General features: G+C 44.6%; 1 protein-coding gene across 1 annotated transcript; it reads right to left on the bottom strand.

Annotated features, from left to right (window-relative positions):
* Positions 1-4,661: 4,661 nt before the first annotated feature.
* Positions 4,662-13,063, bottom strand: LOC144103381 (uncharacterized). The gene is made up of 5 exons (XM_077636116.1): positions 12,782-13,063; positions 11,930-12,023; positions 11,321-11,396; positions 9,132-9,261; positions 4,662-4,787 (listed from the first exon to the last, which is right to left on the bottom strand). The coding sequence occupies exons 1-5, from the start codon at positions 12,795-12,797 to the stop codon at positions 4,675-4,677; spliced, it is 429 nt and encodes a 142-aa protein (XP_077492242.1). The 5' UTR covers positions 12,798-13,063; the 3' UTR covers positions 4,662-4,674.
* Between the last annotated feature and the right edge of the window lie 2,592 nt (positions 13,064-15,655).

Here is a 15,655-nt window from a genome sequence, read left to right on the forward strand (position 1 = left end):
TTTCATACTGTCCTGCAGCAACTTTCCCTTCAAAGTATAACCGCAAGCTATATTTTCCATTCGAACAACTCCGCTTCGGTTTGTGTTCCGTGGTCCTCTTACCTTTACATCATATATACTTGAGAGCAGCAACAGTAATCGTTCTCCTGGCATGAAAAACTTTCAGAATATAATAGACTCACGTCCCTAAAAGTTTTCATTACACTTCTTTTTTTTCTACAAAGCGCCCATGTTTCATTCCTAAACGGACATTGCAACTATCTGCACCTAAAACCATTTTCGCCACATTTCAGTTATCTGTGCGCATAAACTAATTCGTTACTGTAATCAATCGGCTTCCTGCGTCTTATAATTTCACCCCCAAATATTTTTAATCATCTGGTAGTCCCATTCATCTACTGTGGACATGAGTCCATGGGTTGTTCCTGCCGCTAGGTAACAGGTGAAGGTCATTGAGTGCTACGCGAAGCCCATGAGGGTCTTAGCGAAGGGGGCACACATGTCCGATGGAAAGGACGCCAGCCAGAGAATATTTAGCCTAGCTCGGCAAAACATATACAGTATTGTTGTCGAGACCGCCCTCTTGCGCTGGCACCCGGTTTAAGCACACGCTGGCTCAAAAATCCCAGCAGAGCGCTGATACGCGGCTGTTATGTCATGCTCTTTCGTGCCAGTCCTGGGAGTGCTTCTCAGATAACTCAGTGAGTCCTATTTACAATGTTACTGTGCTGGCATGTACTGAATCTGGATCCTTCCTTGAGAGCACTTTTTAACCGTTGACCCCTTCGAGGGTCACTTGAAAGTCAATTTCCGCATTTGCGGGAGCAGTGTTGTAGCCAGTGGTGCCCACCTGGTGATCTCCTCTAGATTTATCAACAATAGTGACGGTTGTCATGAGTGAATTAGGGTCCCAGGCAGCGTGTTTGAATATCGCCGCTTCGGTCTGATACGTGCGTCGAGCTCGTGCCTTGCATTGCCCTTCATTAATCTGTTTTTGGGTTTCACATTATACCGTCTTCCAGGTCCGCAATCCTTCGCAATTCCATGGCGCTATCTTGGGGCGAGTGGGATCGAGGATTGATGACACAGACGTACAGCTTACTTTGCCCGACTGTTTTCCTCGCACTGAGCACTGCTCTCTGTTTATTTGGCATCTTTAGCAACCTCTCGTGCCGCCGCATTCAGCCGGTTTTCTTCACCAACAGTGCAGCGCGCTCAGCATCTGACGCTGCTTTGTCTGCTCGCTGCGCCGAAGTGATCGCTACTTTTGTGCGGACTTAGCTTGACGCTCGCCTTCCCTGGCAGCCTTGTCAGCGTCGTGAGCGGAGGCATAAACCTGGTGTTGTCGACACAGTCGAGCGGTCTTCTTCTTTGGCGTATAACTGACGCAGCAATCATTATCCTCAAGACGCGCCTTCGCTCTCCTGTGATTTGACTTCATTGCTAGTATAAAACAGTTTTGGGGCGAACGCATTGAAATTCAGTCCGATGCGACAGTGTTCGCACCCACGACTCAACACATGCCTGAAAGCTTACTTAAACCTCATTTCAAGGTATCCTCGCTAGCACGGAGAGCTAGAGATTATAATCACAGACGAGCGCTTATAGGGCAAACCAATTAAAGTTGGCTACTGGGCGTGCTGATAGATGGCGCGTGACTCAGCGACACGTAGGGTGCCTCGATTGGCCAGAGGAGGCGAGCGGGCATCCAGGCACCCTACGACGCACGCTTGAGTGCGCAGTTTGGTGCAAATGTATGCAATCTCGACTAAAACACCTATTGCGGTAGAGAACGCGAAAGAAGAAAGACTTTCTCTGGTATCTCAAAACAAGTATGAATGTCATGCTGCATAGTATCGCAGCCAGGTCAGCATCGCCTGCACCGAGATTGTCTTCGACGCACTGCTAAGATGACACCTGAAGGCCTTGACTGGGGCAGTTCCGGTGGAATGGCTTCTTTTATGCAACTGTAAAAGCATCACGGAAGCGTGATTTTCGTAAAAAAACGAAGGTAACAGGTAGAATCTGGTAAACACAATAGAACTTATAACAAAAGACGGTTTTTGACCTCTTACCAACCCATGAAAAATAATATGTTTCACATGATAAACACAAGAAAAAACGGAACAATAAAAACGGTAATTGTCTGCTCAGTGATGACATGAATAATACGTTGTTTTTATGCGTAATGCAGGTGCGAAACATGACTACCGAAACTTTTTCGTTTTCTCTGGATTCTCTTTGTCGACGAAAAAGAAGATTAAGCCTGTCTTTCTTTCTGCTGATAGTAAGGTAAAGCCTCAAAATTCGAGCAGACAAGTTAGCATCCCGCGGATATGCTGACCAATTCAGCTCAGCAATGACAGAAAGCTTTCTAAACTAAACTAGGACCGGAAGCAGAGACACAACAAAAGGAAAAGAGAAGGAAAAAGTAAATGGCGCCTTCCAGTTGTGTCGTAAGTGCACAATTTTTTGCACCAATTGAAGAAGATTAGAAAAAAAAACACCACAGTCCTGTGCTGCTTTCGGCTCCGATAAACATGAGAGGGCTCTGCCAGATGGTGAACTCACTTGGTGACATAAGCATGAAGAAAAACACGTGTGGCATCAAGCACGAGAACCCACGTGTAGGCTGCTTGCAAGGCGTCATATACAGGATCGCACTGACATGCAAGAGTGTATACGGGGAAAAGGCACATGCATAAATGAGAGGCTGAATGAACACAAGCGTGCATGTGCCGACATAACGCATCCTAGCAAACTTGGAATGCGCAATGAAAAGTGCCCCCGGAAAACAACGACAAAAAGGAAACATACAAACGTCAAAACAACCAAAATAAAAAATCGAAAGGAAATAAAATAAGAGGAATATCCCGAACCTTTACGTTGATCAAAGTGAAAGAAGATGAATATGTGAACAGCCCATCAGTCAAACTCACCTAGAAAGAATGCGCCCATCTGTTATCGAAACAGCCATAACTGTATGTTCCCAACCTCCCGCCCTTCCTGCAAAAGATTTCTCCGCCTCAAAACTAAAACAGTTGAAAATAAGCGCTCGTTTTGTCCGTAGTCTTTCTGTTCTAGGTAGCAACGTTAGCCCTATCCATTGCAAAAGAAAAAAAGTCTGTTATCAATATAAAAGCTAGAATGTCATGGCTAAACCCCGGATTATTCTGCAAGTGAACCGCACTGCTGAATACCGCTAAGGCCTCTTTGTGCAAAAATTCTGGTGTTGATGTTGTCGGCGTCGGCGTTGGCGTTGTGAGCGAAAAATCATGAGAATGACTCTGGCAGGTGGTGCAAAGAGAGCAACCTAGGAGACACGTAGGCCACCTAGATCAAGTGACCTTTCAGCGTCATCACAACCTGCCCACCGGGTAGTGAGAAAACTGCCCACGGTGTGAAGTGGCAGTTTAGTTATTAACTGTTAGCTCAGGAATAATTACCTGGGCTGCACAAGGGCCGCCGCTGGGAGCACCTGACATTGCACGGCAGTGGAGCAACGCTTAACCGCTGCATCACTGCGCCAGGAGGGGTATGAGCCCCCCAAAAGATTTATGAATGTGAACAGAGATAGACTTTCTGCATATATGTGAAGTAATTACGCTTTTGCGTCCTACCATTAAGGCGAAGCATAAGCGTCCATTCCAAATTTTTCCATTATTTTATATTTTGATGCTTCCGTCCATCGCGCTCTGAATGCTGACCGAAATAATAATAGATAATGTTTGGTGAAGGCACTAATGTAGACTGGTTTCCGTTTTGTTCGAACTTTCTATGGCTTTTTCCACGCAACTTCGAGGAATAAACGTTTTTTTAAGTTCGTTTGTTGTTTTTCTTAGCCTTCCGGTCACTAGTGAGACTGTCGATTTATAAGTCGAGAAGTTCGAAGGCCTCTGCTATGAATTACCTTTACAGGGGTAAAAGCAACAAGAACTTGCTTTTATATACTTTATAAAATTTACAATAGCCGATATATTCATTTTCCTGTTGTTTTCACCCAAATTCTGGCGCACGTAAGGCTAGCAGACAGGCGCTCATCTTCCTGGATGCGGTTTGTATACCTGATGTCTCAGCATAAAAGCTCATCAATTCTTATGAATACTCTTCTTGAGTTTGAAGAGCGCTTTTTTCTGCATATCATTGTCAACAGTGTTGCACATTAGTACCCAGTCAAAACGCACTACAGGATTCTAAGACAGAAAATTTCTGTAATCTGTAGTCTTGTCGTATTTTGGGCCTGTCTTGTGTAGTCTGGCTTGTCTTCTGTTGTCTGTCTTGTCTTTTGTAGTCCTGTCTTGTGTAGTCTGTCTTGTCTTCTGTAGTCTGTCTTGTCTTTTGTAGTCCTGTCTTCTGTAGTCTGTCTTGTCTTTTATAATCTGTCTTCTGTAGTTTGTCCTCTCTTTTGTAGTCGGTCTTGACTTCTGTAGTCTGTCTTTTCTTCTGTAGTTTGCCTTGTCTTCTGTAGTGTGTCTTGTGTAGTGCTCGTACACTGTGTAACAGTCGTTATTGTGTCACCTGTCAATTAACACAGGATTTGTGTTCTGGAGTAGGCAATGCACAAAAATGCACAGCTTGTTAATGGTCGCCTCTCAATTAACACAAGCTTTGTGCATTCCAGAGTAATTCGTGCACAAAACCATTAGAATTGAAATGAAAATGATCAATATTTATTTACTGTTTCGTGCTTTTTTTCGAGCTTGCTGATGCATGCTGTCCAGTGTTGTCCTGGCCGCAGGTTCCTAGATACATCGCCCATGAGCCAAGAAAAATGGTTTTTGTCTTGGCTGAAAAAAAGAAAAAATAGAGATCACCGCTGCTACCTGCGCAAAAAAAAATGTGAAAGCGTTGACGCCTCCTCGACACTGGTCGCCTTTCAAATTTGGCGCCTTGGTTGTTTTCTCGTGGACTTGATTGGTTATCAATCAACCCTTAATTTACCCTCATTTCATCCCAGCAACGATTTCGAGTTTTCAAATTTTCTCCCATGGATCGTTCCTGCCCACTCACTGAATACCTGCCCAGTCTAATCACCCGTTCATTGCCTTTCGCTTCTCAATAATTACCTAACTGCCTTTAATTTATCATTCTTTTTCCTATCTCCTGGTTAAGTATAGGACACTTATCATTGGTCACGTGATTGCTCATTTCGAGTTTTCAAACTTGGCGCCAAGCTTTGGATTTGTCCATACTTCCAGTTTTTCAAACTTGGCACTATGCTGTAGCTCCACCTACTTTCAGCGTTTTCAAATTTTGGGGCACTTTTTCACTGGCCCAGCCATTTTTTTTGGACATTTTCGGATGTAAATAATTATCCGATTATGAAATTTTCTTTTCGAGCAGCATCCTCTCATCATCCTCTGCCAATTACACAACCAATCGTATGACGCTATCTCTTCTGAGTTGCCCACAACTGCTGCGGACACGATCCCCGGCAACATAGCCTAGTAAACTTCTCACTTTATTCAAAATGTTGTAATACTGAACAAGGCTTATGACTGGCCGAGTTGGTACTGACTCACCTTAAAACCAGCCAGAACACACAAGACATGAGCTCAAGAAGCGGGACTAACAAATTGAATTGAAGATTTTGATTATTTGATTTGTGAGGGTTTAACGTTCCAAAGCGACTCAGGCTATGAGGGACGCCGTAGTGGAGGGCTCCAGAAATTTCGACCACCTGGGGTTCTTTAGAGTGCACTGACAACGCACAGTACACGGGCCTCTAAAATTTTGCCTCCATTGAAATTTGACTGGCGCGGCCAGGATCGAACCTGCGTCTTTTGGGACAGCAGCCGAGCGCCATAACCACTGAGCCACCGCGGCGGCATCATTGAAGGAAAGCCACAAAAGAAGACCCGCGAAGAGATACAAGCGCACAATAACCCAAAGCAGTGAAAGGGCGAAGTGCAATCAAAGGTCACTGGCATACTAATGAATCATCTAAAAAAGCAAATTCTTTACGGTGAAGGTTTACCGATGGCTTAGCCACACGTGTCCTTAGCCTTACCGATGTAGTAAGCCTCAACTATCTACCGACAGATTTATCCCTTCCATAAACCACTGATGTGTCGTGGAAATTAGGCGTGCAAAGAGACAGGTCATCCCCGGATTTGCATTCACAAGATTGAGCATGCAGTGCCAGATTAGAATTTGCCTTCCCCCTATAGTGTTGCAGTTATAAAGCAGTGGAACGCAATAAACTCCATTACTTTTGCAAGTGGTGAACCTTTTTTTGTCACACTCTCCATTGTGGACAAGTACCCAGTTTTATCAAGCCATTTTAATGGCGGCGCAAAGGCCTCCTGTCTTCCACTTCGCTGTTAAGACAACCGCAGCATTAAGCTTTCCCGCGACTTTCTTGAGACTGTGAAATACTGTGGAGGTAAGGTGTATCAGCATCATCGGAGTATGTGCTCCTTTCCCTCGAGCGACTGAAAACATACTATGACAGGTTGTTGAGATGGGCAAGTGGGAACCCAGCTGCTTGGAAACCTGCTACAAGAATGCATCCTCAGCAGTGATGACTTATGAAAAGCTGATGTCATGCACACGATTGCACACCCAGCAAGTGTTTCCATCTTTACTGACCTTAACCAGCGACAAATACACCTCTTCACCATCCTTCCCCAGCAACGAGTGGTCCGACTCGTAGCTAAAAAGAGCCTTCCCCGATCTTTAGCTGAAGCCCCGACAAACATATTCGTTCACAAAGCGCAGGTCTGCATCAAGAAACTGCTAACGGTTCTGCTTAGACAATTTTGATGTAAAAGACAGGCCTTGACCGCATGCCTTAAGGACTCCTAAAACATCTTGTGCCAACTTATCTGAGCCTTCTATGTCCAGAAAAATTAAATACTCATGAACATAACGAAATGCTACTATGCCAAGGTCTTCCAAACAGGGCTCTAATGCCTTATCGACTTTAGACAAAAAAATGTTGCTGAGCAAAGGTACGACTTGCGTGTAAATACCGCCCTGCCAACTGACAAATGCGGATTTGCAGTAGAAGTACAACAGGCCCATGAAGCCAGCAACCGAAATCACGCAATCATCTGTAAAAGCATGTTCATTGTTCACCCTGATGCAGTTTGCACATGTGACAATAAATAGTGCAGGCCCTCCATGTCGATGCTCACTGCAGAGCACCTGTCCAGGTTGCTGTCCACAAGAAACAAGAACTCCACAGAACTCCACTTTTGTGAATTGGCAAGGCGGTATTTACATCAGAAATCAGGCATATGCAGAGGGTCACAGGCTGCACTGTTCCTCCTCGACATTCTTCTGTCCAGAGTCGATACCGCATCAAAGCCCTGTTTGGAAGACCTCGGCATAGTAGCATTTCGTTATGTTGATAGCTACCTAATTTTTTTGCGCAAGGAGGGCTCAGATAAGTTGGCACAAGACGTTTTAGAAATCTTTAGGCATGTGGTCAAAGCCTATCTTTTATGTCTGAATTTCACTACGCATGACCGTTTGTAGCTTCTTGACTTAGACCTGCGCTTTGCGGACGACCACATATGGTGGCGCCACAGCCCAAGATCAGGAAGCCTCTTAGCTACGAGTTGAACCACTCGAGGCTGGTAAAGGACAAGTTGGCAATCGCATGCATCACGACCACTTTATAGAAGTCATGCCATTACAGTGTTTGGAATGCATTCCCGGAGCAGGTTTCCAAGCCAATGGCACCTGGGTTCCCACTTGCCCATCTCGCGCACCTGTCAGAGTGTGTTTTTACTCTCTCGAGGGAACGGAACACCATTCACATGATGCTGACGTAGTTGAGCAGCACAAAAAGACGGGCTCTATACCTTACCTCCATGCCATTTCGCACCGTCCCAAGAAAGTTGCACCAAAGTATGATGTTGCTGTTGTCTTGACCGCTAAAAGTAAGGTAGGAGAACTTTGCTTCTTCGTTCAAACTAGGCTTGATACAACTACGGGTAATCATCCGCTATGCACAGTGGCAGATAAAAAATGTTCACCACTTGCAAACGTAAATGGGCTTTTTGCAGTCCACTGCCTCGTAGCTGAAACTACTACGGGCAGACAAGCAGATATCTGAATGTGCGCCTGGCTGAGAGCACTTTCACTGTATAGAGAGGAAGGCGAATTTTCACCTGACACTGCACGTTCAATCTCGTGAATGCAATCGGAGGACGACCTTTCTCTTTGCACACCTGATTTCTGCGGCACATCAGTGGTTTAAGGAAGAGATAAATCTGTCCTGATATAGTTGAGGCTTACTACATCAGTAAGGCTAAAAACAAGTGCCTGGCTAAACCGTCGGTGAACCTTCACTGTAAGGAATTAGTTTTTTAGATGGTTTAGTAGTATGTCAGTGCCTTTCGATTGTTTTTGCCCTCTCACTGCTTTGGAGTTTGCGTGCTTGAATCTTTTTGCAGGTCTTCTTTTGCCACTTTCCTTCACTAAAATTTCAGTTGTTAGACCAGCCTCATCTTGTGCTCATCTCTTCTGTTTTGTGTCTTCTGGCTGGTTTTAAGATGTAATACTGAATGCTGGAAGACAGCCATTTTAGAGTCAAGTGCACTTATAATGGCCACAGCTATAATGAATGTTCATTTATTACAAAAAATAGTGCTTACTTCATTAATTTATGCATGAAGTATATGACACTGCATCAAAATAAAAAAAGGACTAAGCCTCTAACCCTCATGGCCACACTGCAGTTACAGCAAACAAAAGGACACCATAAACCTGCCCCACATCCAAAAGCTTGCACTTCAGGCCAATGCAGAAACAAGATCAGATTACTTCCCAAACTGCATGACACTGCCACGCAAAGTAAAGATTGTGACAGGCAATAAAGGAGCAACAAAAAGCGAACTGTAGGTAGCAGGCAATCTCATGCAGACAAGCTACAAGGTCAGGCCAACATAGATGTGGAAGAAATTTGAAAAAAAAAGCCACAAGCACATAATATTTTTTTAAGGTTTTCACAGCCCTTTAAATGGCAAATACTTTCCTGAAAAAACATAACAGAGGGGGCAATTTTTTTTCGGCAATCAATTTTTTAATGTACTTCATTATTCTTGAAGCATGGGCTGGCATAGAGCAGTCAGATTAGTGCATGCGTTCCTAAGCAATGTAATGCCAAAAACCGTACTTACAGAAAAAGCTTGCCTTACTGAGTGAATACCACTGGCCATCCACTAATTTCCCAGCCTGCTCCAGGTCCCTGGCAAAAATCACACGCAACTTGGTGGCTTGCACAACTTCCATGCAACTCTTGGTCTTTAGCTGGAAAAAAATTGAGGGATCAGTGAGATATCAAATTTTACATGCATTGCTTTGTTTCAATGACCGACTAAGAAAAAAACAGCGGTTTCTGTGAGCGCAACTATATTTTCACACTAGCTTTCTACAGTAAACCACGTTTATCGCGACCTAATTCCCACTGACTTGCTGCACGGCCCCAGCACTACTGTGTATAGCACTATGGTTTCAAATGCTTGTTAGCTCTGAGCCCTTGGGCTTGCACTCGGTAATGCAGAAAACCTCGGAAAGGGCAACCAGAGCTTCGAGCTTTAAGCCATAGGTATTCAGAAGCTCAGTGGTCTGTGGGAGAACTTTTGGCTGGGTGACACAGTAGCAAATGCTGCTCCAGCTACTTTCACTCTATTGCAAAAAACTCTCACAGCAGAGACCTGTCCTCCATTTTGCATTGCAGAAACAATCACTGAAATTCAAAGCACGCATACTAAATGCACACCTACCTTCCAACACAGCTTCATAATAATGGGTATAATTATTAGAATGAAATACCAGTTAGTACATGTAGTTTTCAGTTTATCCAAATATTATAAGCAACCGACAAACAATAAACATTAAAAGAGAAATAAAATAGCCAGAATTGTTTAAAAAATCTGTCACAAGAATTATGTGACATCCACTACACTCCAGCAGTTCTTCGGCATTTTGCACCTTCAAACCACACTTTCTTACAGGCACATTTGCACAGAAATTGCGTTGAAACTGATCTTTAAGAATCTTTATTGGTGCAACAGGAGGGGAAACCAGGTTTTACTCAAAAACGAAGGGCCCTACACATTGCATCACAAGCCCAGATGGTGCACTTGAGTCGCCTCTTATGCTTATGCAAGAAACAGGAACAGAGATATCTTGACTAAATCAAAAAAGGGGAAGTGCAATGCATGTGTAATGCAGAGAAGATATAAGCAATACCACACTAAAACACTGGGAGGATTCCAAGAGTAGGTGAATGCACGAATGGGTGGCAATCAGATGGCTAAATGAGATTAGGAAATTTGAGGAAAAAGGGTGGTAGCATGTGGCATAGAATACAGTTACCTAAAATGAACTAGAGAACCATTGTTCTGCACTAATTTTAACCGCACATTCACACGACAGACAAAATCACTAACTCCAGGAACGGACTGCGCATCAGGCAACTCAATATCAGTCACCATTGCAAATCGCACCAGCACCGCAGACTGCACATGAGGAAAAGTAGACATATTTTTGCTCTCAACTTTGAGCAGCAGTCAGCAGTGCTTTTAAGAGCAAAGCTCTAAAGTACGGCAACATTAGCACTTTGTTTTACTGACATGAGGGTGCTTGCGAGCGTGCAAGTCCCATGTTTGTTTTGTGCCAAATGTGTTAATTGAGAGGTATGTTTAACTAAAGAGGGGCATCTAACATGGGCATCAGCTCTTCATTACTTCCCTTCTATATCCCTCCCTTATATCACGGTTCAAGTGTCCACCAAAAAGTGAGACAGTTACTGTTACATTTTATTCAATTTTCCTTCAACTAATTTTAAATTTTTCAAGTATACAGCTTTAAGAAAGTAGAGGTACAAACTGTGCAGTATAACCATATGCTATGGCAATAAACCAGCAATAAATCTGTGCTGACAGCAGCTTGCCCAGTGCATTGCAAGGATGCTATGCCATACAAGGATTGGTGTCATCGTGCAATGTTACATTACTGACTGACAATTTGGTCTCTGTATCAAAAATACTAGTAAACCATCATTGTAGAGCACAATGTTTTTAAAGGGATAAATGAACATGTATGTCCTTTTCGAGGACACACATGCATACCAGGCAACAGGTGTGCAATGCCAACGCACGTTTATGTTCACAGAAGCTGCGTCAAGAGCTACATCAGTAACTATATTTTGTACAAGTCTACAGTTCCGGTAATTATAAGCTGAGGTACTGCTGTGAAGTGCATGTACAGTTTCATGCATTTCTAAACCTAGCTGCAAGCCTATATCGAAAACATTTTTCTAAATAGGCAGCTAAGATAAGCATCACTGAAAAAGAATAACTACCATGAATGGATCAGGAGGGATGACACAGCCAAAGGCAGGAAGCACGCATGGCCCAATAGATGCTTGCCACTGGCAACTGCAAATAAATAAATCCAGAGCAACAGCTGTCAGTGGCTGTAGCCATGTCATAAATGACAAGAAAGGAAATCGTCTACTGCTTTAAAAACTAAACTTAGACGTAATTTAAGTAAATAAAAAACCAATGAGCTAGCCCATAACAAAACAAATGAACAGATTTTATGTAATGCACCCATATAAATTCTTTGAGAAGAGTCACAATGACTGTTATAACCACACTGAAAGATGAGCTGGCTGAAATACCGCACACCAATCTGAATATAGGATGTGCAGGATGTCATTAATTCCTATCATGGTGCCTTGCACCAATGTCTAGGTATTAAATTGAAAGTTGCAACCAGTCTGCCTTGGTTAAATGAGAAGAGAGAATGGAAAAAGCATGCCTTCACTAGCAAGAAGCTTGATATCTCACAGCACAGCTTAGCATCATAAAAAAATTGCTAGCGAATTTAACAAATCTGCATACAATTAAAAGCTGCACAAATTTGTCGACTGGCAATGAAAGTAAGGGCAAGAGAAACAAAAAAATACCAAAGAACACTCGTGAGTGCGGCGAAGGGAGGTCTGTGGGTAGGATCCCGTGCCTGGGAAGAGTTCCGAGCTCGGAGAATCGCCGGCACCACAGCTGATGGCACGCAACCAAGAATAAATAACAAAGCGAAAATAAGGAATAAAAAACCATCGACAATGGCGAACGACTGGAATGCGGGCCGCAAAAGCGAGGGATATAGCAAAAAGGTAGAAATCCTAAATAATTGTGCAGTTGCATCTCCGACAGCTCGCAGTGCTCAGGAGAGGAAGCATCAACGTTTACAGCTCAGGAGACGCAAGATTGATCTAACTTTGACATAACACTGCCTCAAATCCTGTTCCACTGGGGAAGCACAGACAAGTTTACAAATGACAAGGCGATGAATATGAACTAGCCTTTCGCGTGCGATCACTGTCTCAGAATTTAGTATGACGCATATAAAGGCACAAGCACTAATCCGATTAGTACTAACCCTGAGCAAAATAGTGCGGCGTCTGATCGCAGCTGGCCTAGCGCGAGCGCTCCGCCGCGCGGCACTTCTCGCTCATCGTCTTCTACGCAGTGCAAATCCATGCTTTCGCACCGAGTGTCGAAGCGCTAGCAAGCGAAAGCATAACTCTGTTTTGATATCTGGTGCCATTTTTATTTACCACTGCACGCGAGTACTAAATGCGCATAAAGACAATGAGAACAACACTTGTCGTGAAGGATATAGGCCCTGCTTTTTTGGCGCCGCATTATAGCTGCGGCAACCGCAGGCGGACTGCCTCCACTCACATCCCTATACAGCCGCATACAAATAGCGCGTGTGAATACAGATCATTAGCAAAGAAACGCAGAGCGGGACTCACCGGTCATGCGATTCATCCAGGCTTAGTAAAACCGCGCAGGAGTCTTCGTTCCCTTTACAGACGACAAGACGTCGCAGCACTGTTTTTTCTTCATGGCTTACCCGTTGAAACTCGTCAATGTTGACAGGCCGAAATTCTGGTCGTTGGCTTCCAAAACACACTCCTGCCCACCTTCCTATTGAATGAGTTCTTCACACGTGTCCGCCGTACAAGCACTCAAGCAATGCCTCAAAGAGGCAAATAATACAAAACACGACGCGTCGGTTGCGCTGCAATGGCGCCGACGGCTTCGCTTTCGTGTCGGTGAAAAATTGCAACCGACAAAAAATTTGTTATTTAAACCATGAATATTTATATTATCTTCACAACAAAGACACTGCATTTATTTTAAATTATTTTTAGAATATTTAAGAATACTAAAGCGCTTTCAGTTACTTTTTCTGGCATGTCGTTTGTAGAAGCTGCGATCCTGTGATCCCCTGAAGTGACCCGGATGCCCTAGCAGACGACGGAGCCGACGACGGTGTTGACAGAATGCAATTTCGTTTGATGCCAGATAAAATCACTAACCTGTGACAAAAACAGCGAAGAAAAGCGCCGTATCTCAAGCTGGCGAATATCGTGGATAAGTTGAACGCAATTGGCACGATGGAGAGTAGCTGCGATGCATTAATTGCGCGACACTGGCACGCTCACCGGAGATCATGAAACTTAATAGCTTAATCGGTGACCAGTACAAGCGGATTGCTTTGATATCAACTGCGTTACGAAACTACGTCGATACTTGCGTCTCACTTTAGCTAATATGCAACAGCGGCTAGCACTCGCCGCATCCTGATCGCGTGTAGTTTAACAAGCAAGAGCCCACCAGCGCATGGAAGCAGCCGTGTTTTCGAGTTCGTATCGTTACGATAAATACCAGCTGTTTCGGCACGTACTGGAATTGAAGTTCTCAGCCTGAGCGTCACGGACGGTGACGATGGCGTCGCGGACGATCTTAACTAAGACTCGCCGCAAAGCAGCCGATAACCCAAGCATATGAGCGTTAAAGGTTGTTCACCAGTACTGCAAACGTGGGCATAAAGTATCGCTCAGTCGCAGCGCCAGTTGCTCGCTTCTCGATTTTCCAGCCTTCCGAGTGAAGGTCGCAAGCTATTGAGCCAATCAGTGAGCCAGCCGGAGTGAGCGAGGCGAGCTTTCGGGAACGACGCCGCCCGCGGGCGCGCCGAGCAATGAACTACGCGCTACCCCCTGGCTGCCCTAGTCGTCGCTAAGCCTAGCGGGTTTCACATCGATGCCGCAGCTGAGTGCACTTCGAAACTGGCTAGCGCTGAGGTGCTGCTCTCGTCATCGTTTTACTGTGAACCTCGTCTCATAGTAAAACAAAGATATGCTCGGTTTCCGCGACACCTTCATGAGCGGAGCCAGCTGAGGTCAGGAGAGCCGCGATTGAGCAGCAGCAATTAAAGGCGCCGTGGGGAGACATTTGTTTGTATTCCTGTTATCGCTTCTACCAACGACTCGATATTGGCTAACGATACTCCATCCGACGGCTTAGTATGGACTTGAAGAAACATTACTATCGCAATTTTCTGATGCTGGTAGGTGGTATTCAGGCTGGCATGCCGCGCCCGTACGTTATCATGTCGCTCAACTGTACAGCCGTGGTGCACATCAAAACCCCCAGACATCCTCCTTTTCGCTCAGATTGTCATAGCACACAGTCACACTGGGACCAGAGTAGTTTAGAGGACCGAGCGCGGGTGCACAGGAGCTAGACTGTGTCAAAGCAGGCGAAACTCTTTAAAGCGCGCGGTTGACGTCAGTCCCAAGACTTTATCCTCATTTCGACCGAGAATAAAATCGGTTCACACTCGCCGGCCGCCGCATTTCACCTTCGGCTGCATACGCTGCTGTCTATATTTAGCGACATTTTCGTGTCACCGTCAAGAAATTTTTAGTGAAGGCAATGAACGACGTCGTAAAGTATTTTTTTGCTATTTTATGATAAGCACCACGTCCCTGCCGCTAAAAAAAATTCTCCGCCAACACTGCATCAGCGTTTGACTTAAGAGCGTTAGCTACGAGAGCTTCAAGTGTTTAGATCGGGGTGCTAGATCGGGGTTCTCAGCAAACGTGGAGAAGACAAAATTACAAACATCTGAGGGCGTTTCGTTTCGGAAACATTCGTTCTAAGATACAAGCAGCGTCATCTACTTCAATGATTTTGCACTACTATTACGATTTATAGTCACCATCGCTATATCCGGTATGTTTCCTCCTTATATATCAGTTAACGAATTTTATAAACGTGTGCATTACAACAAGACGAATTGTTTGACCGCATCCGGAACCCTCTGCGACAAACGATAAGGCCTTATGGCTGTCTGGAAGTCCCCGGAATGCACGGTTTGGGAGCGAAAAGGTCGTCGGTGCGAATCCAAAACATATTTTGGGCTTCATCTAAATATTTATTTTATCCTCAGGAACATGATAACTCAAATGACACCCCTTCGATCGTTATGCGTCAAACGAGCGCCCCCCAAATTTGATGCAAATGGGGACCCCCGGGGTTCCACTTCGATAGCCGCTATACTGGCATATGTAAAACGGATCGAAGGTATCTGTGACAACTGAGGCTCTACGCGCCCGCTGTTGCTATGTGATATAGTGTGGTAACTGTCTTGGCCAATTTGACCTTCCCTCCAGACAGGCGTGTCCTTGACAAACGTAAGGAGTAAGAGCTGTCGCTCTTAAAACTGGAACGCGAAAAAATAATATCGGGGTTGCTTTGAACATTTATACAGAGAACTGCGTGCATGTACACACATGCTGCCTTTGTGTAGCCGGATGGTTATGGGGAGTAATTTTCCC

This window comes from Amblyomma americanum, chromosome 1 (assembly GCF_052857255.1).
Source record: "Amblyomma americanum isolate KBUSLIRL-KWMA chromosome 1, ASM5285725v1, whole genome shotgun sequence".
Taxonomy (NCBI): Eukaryota; Metazoa; Arthropoda; class Arachnida; order Ixodida; family Ixodidae; genus Amblyomma; species Amblyomma americanum.

What these genes read in the sequence shown, in the direction of transcription:
- LOC144103381 (XM_077636116.1), bottom strand. An exon ending in GCACTCACGAGTGTTCTTTG is followed by an intron (nt 11,397 to 11,929) that starts GTATTTTTTTGT and finishes ATTTATTTGCAG; the next exon opens with TTGCCAGTGGCAAGCATCTA. An exon ending in TCCCTCCTGATCCATTCATG is followed by an intron (nt 9,262 to 11,320) that starts GTAGTTATTCTT and finishes ATTTTTTTCCAG; the next exon opens with CTAAAGACCAAGAGTTGCAT.